Source organism: Oculina patagonica, unplaced genomic scaffold, assembly GCF_052425735.1.
Source record: "Oculina patagonica isolate OP01 unplaced genomic scaffold, crgOcupat unplaced280, whole genome shotgun sequence".
Classification (NCBI taxonomy): Eukaryota; Metazoa; Cnidaria; class Anthozoa; order Scleractinia; family Oculinidae; genus Oculina; species Oculina patagonica.
The window spans coordinates 3,884-13,134 of record NW_027558124.1 but is presented as its reverse complement, the minus strand read 5'-3'; the positions used below and the strand labels follow the sequence as shown (position 1 = coordinate 13,134).

The 9,251-nt window shown below is 39.3% G+C and overlaps 1 protein-coding gene across 1 annotated transcript; it reads left to right on the top strand.

Annotated features, from left to right (window-relative positions):
* Positions 1–5,568: 5,568 nt before the first annotated feature.
* LOC144640372 (photoreceptor-specific nuclear receptor-like) lies at positions 5,569–7,582 on the top strand (the record flags this gene model as incomplete). Its single annotated transcript, XM_078499541.1, has 3 exons — positions 5,569–5,924; positions 6,654–6,900; positions 7,341–7,582. Coding segments are annotated over 3 exons (845 nt in total), but the record flags the coding sequence as incomplete, so codon positions are not given.
* Positions 7,583–9,251: the final 1,669 nt, after the last annotated feature.

The window sequence follows — 9,251 nt, the reverse complement described above, 5'->3', positions numbered from 1 at the left end:
CAAGAACATTGAGAAGCTTGAGAAGCTTAAAATCGGGCGCTTTGCCTTGAAAGGCAGGGTTCAGTACAGCAGAAACCACGAAGCAGTTACTTAAGTAGCACTCAGTCCGACTGTGTTTGTGTAAGTCACAGGGCTTGCATGAGCTGTATTAGTGTGCATAATATAATATCTAGAACGTTGTCGAGATTGCATTATTACTTAATGACATGATGGTTTCAATTTATAAATGTAACTCACAAAATACGAATAAACGATTGAAGTAGACGACTAGACAATGTAAAGTTTTAAGACTTAGCAAAGTGCAGTGTATTGATAATACTGTAAGGTGCGGTTTCACCTGAAGGTCGTGTGCTTTTCGGTATTTTCCAGGCATTGCACTTTGATGGGACAGTACTACAACTGTTTACCGGGGAACTACTATTGTCAAGAAAATGATCACAACTTGTTGATGAATGATTGAACATTTGTTTCATACCATTACTGTAATAGCAATTGATGAAGGCTTTTAGTCCTGAACCAAAGTATAAGGACTGGGAAATACTGAAACCCATTATCAGCCACCTTAAACGGAAATATCTTGTTGGTGTTTCAAGGAATCCAAGGAAACTTCACTCATCCCATGTATCTATGTATTGCGGTATTTTGTAATTTTTTGAGTGATTTTTGGGGATGTTTGGCAGGTGATAGTTTTTTTAAAAGAATTAGTAAAATTTAGACAACTAAGAAATATTGAAAATTTAATGTGAATTTAACATTGGAATTTGAAGTTAGAAATTGGCAGACGGACACCAAACAGTCCCGTGACATCCTGTTTCCATTTTTTTCTTCAATCCCCGCTGATAAAGAACTGTTGTTGGTGTTATGTTGGTGTTATCACATGTCAAGCCTTTAACAAGGTATGAAAGAACACAAGGATTTAAATTATTCTGGTGCTCAATTTTTGCGTAACTAAAATTAATGTTACTCAAATTTCTGATGGATTCTGTCTTAAACTGTTACGAGCTTAGTATTTCCAAATTATTGCATGTCAATGTAAGGCAAGACAAGACATGCCTTGGTTCTTATGTAATTCTCTTAAAAACACATAAGATATTGACTATAATTTTGTCTATGCTATGGCAATTCACAGTGGGGTGGTCTTGATGTGTCTTTAACTTGTAGACTGGACTGGACTAGTAAAACGCGGACTAGTAAAACGCGGACTTGTAAAACGCCTCTAGACACTTCGAATTCCTTGGCCACAATCATCTTACGGCTCTCTTCAATACATAATGTCTCAAAAAAACAGTAACCTCAGAAAGAAGTCAGAAGCAAATAAAGTCGAAAGACCGAATTTGAACATATAACGGCAAATGTTCTAATGTCACGAACGTAGGAGTCGTGTAGGCCCGTCACCTTTATTTACCACATACTGCCCCCAAATTAAAACGGTACCCTCAGAAAGAAGTCAGAAGCAAATAAGGTCGAAAGACCGAATTTAAACATTTAACGGCAAATATTCTAATGTCACGAACGTAGGAGTCGTGTAGGCCCGTCACCTTTATTTACGATTGACTGTTGATTTCTTGACGGGCCCCGTTCTACCTCGTGCGAGCAATACAAACGACTGCACTCAACAGACGTCAAGTAGTGGAAAGAAAGAGACATATGCACACCACTCATAGCATCAATCCCGTTGTTTTAGTAGGGGTTTGCAGAACGAACATGTGCTATACTGCAAAAACATCTCCACGCTAAAACAGACCATAGAGTGCTCAAAAAAGCTAGAAATATGCCGTCGAAGAAACACACAAGAGCTTCAAACACAAATTGTTTCGCTCGCTAAACCGTTTAGTTTTATCCGATTTACAAGCGCTTGTTTTACAAGTCCGCGTTCTACAAGTCTAGTCCGCGTTTTACTAGTCCGCCTTTTACAAGTCCGCGTTTTACCTGAGTCCGCGTTTTACTAGTCCGCGTTTTACTAGTCCGCGTTATACTAGTCCGCGTTTTACAAGTCCGCGTTTTACTAGTCCGCGTTTTACTAGTCCAGTCCAGTCCTCGAAATACAGTATGCCAAAACTCCCCGCCCTCTAAAGATAAGTCCTTGACGGTTCTTGTCGTTTTTCGGTGCCTATTCATCTTCGGCATCTTTCTCATCCACCTCTCGTTCTGTCCTGTGTCTGTCATCACACGAAAGAAAAGCTGATTCTCAAAAAATCTGCCACAAAAGGAAATTGACAAAAACAATATGAAAACCATATATCGAAAGTTTCTCATTCTAAAATTTTATCATACGTCTTAATTCAGAGCTACAAAGAAGTTCCTCCTTTTGAGTTATTGATACTGTTCTTACAGTACCCTCTTTCCACTAGCGAAATTTTACAAAATTCCTTCGCGGCGAAAAGGTAGCGCGAATCCAGAACAGACTCCAATCGAGAGTGGGTTAATTCTAGATTACTATTAATTAACTATTACAACATTCATTTTTAAAATAGTTTCCCAAGCCGACTAAGCTAACTAAACGTCGAGTGTATCTTTCAGTAAACAAAACATGCCGTTATGACGCCGGAAATCCAGCTCACGCATACTATACCCCGTGACTCACGCAAACCTCCGACTTACGTGCTACTACAGTCATTCCTTTCTAAACATTTTTTTTTGACCACCACCGTACCTTTCTACCCAAAAAACTCATGAAACCGCCCGGTTTTAACCTGTTTTAACCTTTCAAAAATTAGAGCGTTCGAAACTAAATAAGATCCGTAATCACAAACAACATACAGCCGTTTACCAGCACTCTTTAAAACTCCTGAAACCCTTCAAAATCAGGCAAAACAAATCTTTGAAATAACCTTTATCAATGTTTCTTATTTTTTATTCAGTTCTATAAAATGCCTTCCATACACTACTGTCAAACAAAAATTTCAATTTCCTCAAAGTTTCAAGACAAAAGAATAACAAATATTTCGTGCACAATGTAATTTGATTAAGCCAATATTATCACGTCTAAAAATACTTCAAGCAATTCAGTGAAAACCCGTTTTTTTTTTCGTATCAACGAAAACCACTTTCGAATAATCAATACATGAAAATAACAATAAGATCAAAAGGAAGAAAGGAACCTTTCTAATTATTTGAAGACTTTCAAAGCCGTGATATTATGCATCCAATCCGCGATAAAATTTAATTACAACAAAATCCAAGTTCTCATTTTGAATTCCATTTTTTTCAGTTGATACCTTTATCCAACTTGTGAAAAATTCCATTCAAGTTCCTATTAATACTGTACATTCCCAATGTTTTGCTCAGGTCTTCAGAAGCGTCTTACTAACGAAATCTAAAATAATTCCAAAACATGCTGTACAAACATTCTACTCTTTGTGGCAAACGACTTGACGACCAATTGTTCAGAAATGAAAATCGACACAGTTCTTGCTAAATAAAAAAAAAGTTTTACGGCGGAGTCAGGCTCAAAAAATATACCGCAAGATCACACCCCCATTCATAGTCAGAAACCAGCAAACCATCTAGTTTGCTAAAAAAAACACTGCGTGACATCAATGACGTTACCCTTTTCATTTACAAAAATAACTTTAACTTGTCAAAGTAAGTGCAATTTCACAATGGTGAATATCAGTACAGTATGGGGCCCAGTTCTCGGCCGGGTCCAGTTCTCGGCCACTTTGTGTTTAACGCGTTTTTTCACACTCCAGTTGAATCAAAAGAAAAAGGTATTTCCTTCAAACGATAGACTGATTCATGTGCTTTAAGTATCTTGAGTTTGATCGTTCAATTCGATATAGAAAGCTCACACGTCGAGTTTACGCGGAGGTAGGTGAATTTGCATTCCCGAAAAAGTTGTTTGTTTACGGCTCCAAATTCATGGATGTAGTTAAATTCGTATTTTATCCAAAAGCCCCCACCATACGAGCTAATTTTTGGCATGTGAAACGTAGAATAATTCAGCTTTCTGCTTTAGTTAACTTTTCGTTGAACCGTTGTATTTTTTGGTCTTAATTTACTTCGAAATTTTTTCTTGCGACGTTTGCGTATTTGCCAGTTCTCGGCCACCCTGCTCGCTATCACAGCTTAGCGCTTGGTTTTTAATATAATTTCATCTGCTGCTGCCAGAATGAAAGAAATAAATGTTTTAAAAATAAAGTTCAATCTTATCTCTAAGTTTTGAGCTGACTCTTGTCTTGTCTATTATTTCTACAACACCTAAATCTTTCAAGACCTTTTCACTGCAAAATAAACCATCTAAATGCACGGGTCACACAATGCGGTTTTGCCAGAACCTGCACATAGGCAACTAGGCGCGTTAAAATCCTTCTTTTCTAAAGTAAAACAAAGCATCATAAAAATAATTTGGGATCGATATAGTATAAATAGGTTTACAGAGTGATTTTATGACTGTGAAAATTAATTGAGCATTTTTTTACAGATAATTACGCACAAGCTTTTTAGTGGCCGAGAACTGGGCCAAGGTGGCCGAGAACTGGGCCCACAAATGGAGCTTTTATTTTTATTATTGCTCGGGCAAATTAATTTTTGACCGGTCGATAGCTTTACACCAAAAAGCTGAATAATGTAGCTAGCTCTGGGAGAAATTTCAAGTTCCTGCGGTTCTTCTGAGGTAAGAAATACAAGTTTACGTCAAAAGTGGCCGAGAACTGGGCCCCATACTGTACTTTGCCCCGTAAGCTTTTTTCTCTGTCCTTCCGCCGAAGCAAAAAAACACAACCTGATTACACATTAACCCAAAAGTCGACCAAGTGTGCCTGCAACGATTTCCTGTCAAAACTAAAATGAAAACCATTGCGGTATGCGTCACCCGTAGCGGTTTTGTAGCAACCCCAACCTATCCCCGTCTTTTTGGCCGCGCCAGGAGACTACGCTCTAGGACGACCAAAGGGTAAACTATAAATCGGCCACGCCCGATTAATAACAGTATCTGGAAAAAACTAAACAACCGTTATCTGGAAGTTCATAAGTTTTGCACTTGTTAAGTGCAAACTGAAACTGATTGATTTATTTAATAATCTGAGAAAAGTAAATTCAATGCTAAGTTTGAGAGCTCAAAACATTATTCTATTCTCTTTTACTTTGCTCAGCCGAATAACAAAACATTTCTGTTACAAAGTAAAGACGCAAACAACATAATAAATTGCGGAGGGAGTCGCCAGCGATCGAGTTTATTACATCAGTGTAATACAAAGATATAAACGAAAAACTGAAATGTTACAGTAAATGTACTGACGTAAGCTAAATATCATTGAGCTACAACATAAACAGTGAAGAAAAATTTAAAACAAAATTACAACCTAATAAACAGAGGCGGTGAAAAGGAATGTAAAACGTAACAAGAATAAAAAATGCATGCGTTGTAAACGAACAAAAGCCTGGTAGACGGTCTATACCGGGGTTTTGTTCGTCTGCAACGCAGGCTAACTATGACAAGCTACAGTGAAAAGCAAACTTAGGGGTTGAAAAACCTAATGGGAATAATTTGCGACAATACGTGCTTAGTTAACAACTAAACTCCGGGATTTGAGGGGTGCATTAAACATGTCCATAACATTTCTGCAGCCGTCCAGCACGAACGCGGGCCCAGAAGCTCTACTCTACGGAAGCAAAAGATGCTGAAAGAGGCTCAAGACAGAATGGAGATCGCCACCACTGGTGCGCATGTGCAGCACAACACAAGCGGCTTCATCAACACGTTATTAGCAGCGGAGACCTGCATGGACGCGTGTCAAATGCCGGCCAATGATTTTGACCTGGGCTTGGAATTTAAGCCAATCACATTCCAGTCTGATATATCAGTGTCCATGTATTATTCCAATCCCGAGGCTGTGTGTGAGGCAGCAGCCAAGCTGCTGTTCATGTCTGTCAAGTGGGCCAGGAATATTCCTTCGTTTATGAGTTTGCCTTTCAGGGATCAGGTGAGAGTTTGTTTTAGGATGTTTACAAGTTATTAAGTATGGGCCACCCTCTTTGGTTTCAGATCGAGCGGTCTAGGTTCTAGCGTTGCCTAGTTCCTAGGCCTCTATTTTCGTCGCGGTCAACTCGTTTCGGGTCACGTGGTCCGAGCGAAAAAGTTCGTCCCGGATACCTCACCGAAACGAGTAGTGACGTCAGTAATACCGTGAAGGCCTGGGGAAAAAGCCGTACAGGAACTAGGCAAGGTTCTAGCGCTGGTCGAGGGACAAGATTCTTTCCTCGCTCAAAGCCACCCTCCACCCAGGTGTATAACTGGATACCGGTGAACTGTTAGATAAAACAGACAGAATGTTGGGGAGTAACCTGCGATGAACTAGCATCCCATCCAGGGGGGAGTAGCAATATTCCCAGCCATTTATGCTGCGGACACCGAAGTTAAGCGCTCAATGATTCGTTTGCAAATTTTTCGAGGTTTTGCAAATTATTTTCGGCTTGAAAGCTCAAATGCATTTACTGGACGGTGCTGTAGGGTGGAACAGATAAACAAATACTGCATTCCGACGAAATGTTGAAAATTACTGATCGAGACGAATCATTAAAGGGGGCTGACAAATCGTCCCAAGATGGCGAATAAAACACGCCTTTGCGCCAAGTGTTAAAGCTTATAGACAAATGTAACGACACTTATCAAAATATATTCCTAATGATTACTCGAAACTTTTTTTTACCAGGTTATTCTGCTCGAGGAGGGCTGGCGGGAACTGTTTCTACTGGGTGCGAGTCAGTGGTCCATGCCTTTGGAAATCGCGCCAATTTTGTCGGCGGCGGGAATGCACGTGGACACCACGCCACCCGAGACAATTGTTGATGTCATGGCAACAGTGCGCCTGATCCAGGAAACGGTCAACAAGTTTAAAGCTGCTAATGTTGACTCCACGGAGTACGCATGTCTGAAGGCTATTGTGCTGTTCAAGCCGAGTAAGTAACATGTTAGTTTTTCCTGTTATTTTTTTTAAAAAGAAAATGAATTCATTTCACTAACTGACTTTGATACACGAACAATGAGCCTACAGGATAGACATTACAGTACTGTTACCAAAACAGACTAACATATTGACAACATTGTTCTCGATTGAGTGTCGTAAAACCAAAACCAAGGTACATTAATCACTCTGGCCAATCGCAAAGGACACTGACAATCCAGTGAACCAAGCGAGTCACGGTTGGCTTTGGTTTTACTCCTGATTGGCTAAGAAAGTTGTAAGCCTTTTTTAACCAATCACTAAGCGTAGTAATGTAAAACCAATGCAAACGCGTATTACTTTTGACACTCAAATAAAAACTGCTCTAATCCAGACTAAGAACATTGACAGTGTTCTTCTAACCTAGTTCCAATCGTTATTTGCTTGATTTTTCAGCTGCGTGCGGGCTCAAGGACCCGGAGCAAGTCGAGTCCACTCAGGACCAGGCTCAGCTCATGCTTGGTGAATATGTTCGTGCCCAGTGCCCTGCTCAACTGGCTCGGTTTGGCCGTCTTCTCCTCCTTCTACCGGCCTTGAGACGAATCAGCGCCAAGGAACTTGAGGAGCTTTTCTTCAAGAAGACAATAGGAACTGTTCCTATAGAAAGACTGCTAAGTGATATGTTTAAGAATGAGTGATGCAGTAATACAACAGTTGGTTTTATTTATTTAATTGTCATTTTTTAATAAATAATTTGGGAAAATTATATTGAGGAGCTGCCCGCAAAAGCAAATGAACTCTTAAATGTAATGGTCCCTGAAAAAAGAACGCATGTTTATTATGAACCCTTTTTGATCAGTTTGGATTCTTTTAGGAGAGCATATGCGAGAGAGTTGATTCCGGCCATGGACTATAAGAATATTTCAAAGTCAGGATACCATTTTTTAGATAGAACGTAAAACATTGAAAAAGTCGGAAGTTGGTCACGCGCGTGTTCCTAAGAATACTTATTGTTTTAGTCATCACAATGAGTCGAAAAAGAGAGTGCAAAAATTAGTAGTAAAAAACAAGAATGCGGCTTGATAATCAGTTCTCTGTCGTATATGCTTTCTTAATTATTATCATTTTGGTAAAAATCTACTCTGTTTTCGAACTTGCTGAACTTGTGGACAAGCAAGTTTTTGAAATCTTGGTTTAGAACCACGTTATTGTTGCATGGGTTCTCAATAATATAGAAACTATTTTTTATCTTCTGTCCGCACATGTTTTCCTTTTGCAAGTTTGCTATGCCTTGTAGCAGTTTCAGATGCATTTATGTTAAGTGCATTCAGTGTCAATAGTAACTTACTACTAACCTTCCAACAAGAGCGGTTTTCTTTGAATGACTGTCACCAGCCTGTGTCCAATTAGAACAAAGGTAATTAATTTAATGAGCCAATCAAAACTCGAAGCCACTGAGCGCGTGACCGGTTGCAAGCGCGGGAAAACACTTACGCTTAAGCCAAGTCGCGATTCCGTTTTAAGTTCGTTCCTGATTGGATGTGTTTAATAGTACGTTTTATTTGATTCAGTGGTTAAGGCATGGCGATTTTTTTTGAACCAATGACAAGGCTTAGCAAATGCAAGACCCAAGTAAATATGCGAGTTCTTTCCAAAGTTGCAAAAAACGCAAAAGCGCTTTTACATACAGTCGTTAAGTCATTGCAATTTTGAATTGTGCTATTGAATCTTATTTTCTATTATAAGCAAAATGTAGTAAACAAATGAAATGGAAATTGAGTCTGCTTAAAAACGGCATTGCAAGAAACAAGAGTATTTAAACAAAGAGAACTAGTTTTGTTGCTAAAAGAAATTTTATTATCTGTGTAAAACTGTGGCGGTAAAAAGGAAAATATTAATTAGCGTTCCGGCATGTTAATTTCATCAGCGGATTAGCATTGCAGAAAAAAAACTAAAATGGATACAAAAATTCGGCCAAGTCTACTTGGGCTGTAATACTAATTAAATGATCCACTTTCGAATTACAGAGTGATGAAAGTCTTTTCGGATACTTTTTGATGAGACATTACTCAATTTATATACATTGTATAATCAAAGAACAACTATATCAACCATGCCCATTCAGCTCCAGTTTGTTATGTAATGTGTCGCTTTTTGGAGGAACATCAAATCAGGGTCCCAAAAGGGGAGTGGCCGGAGCCCATGTGCCCTAACATTTTTGCTGTGGAACCTGGAGCCTCATTAGTTTGTTATTCGGAGCCCTTTGCTCCAGAACGTGGAGCCCCGAGAATGTTTTCCACAGAGCACAGAGCCCTGGAGCCCGGATATTTTAGGCCTGGAGCCCTGGAGCCCTAAACCCCTTTGGGA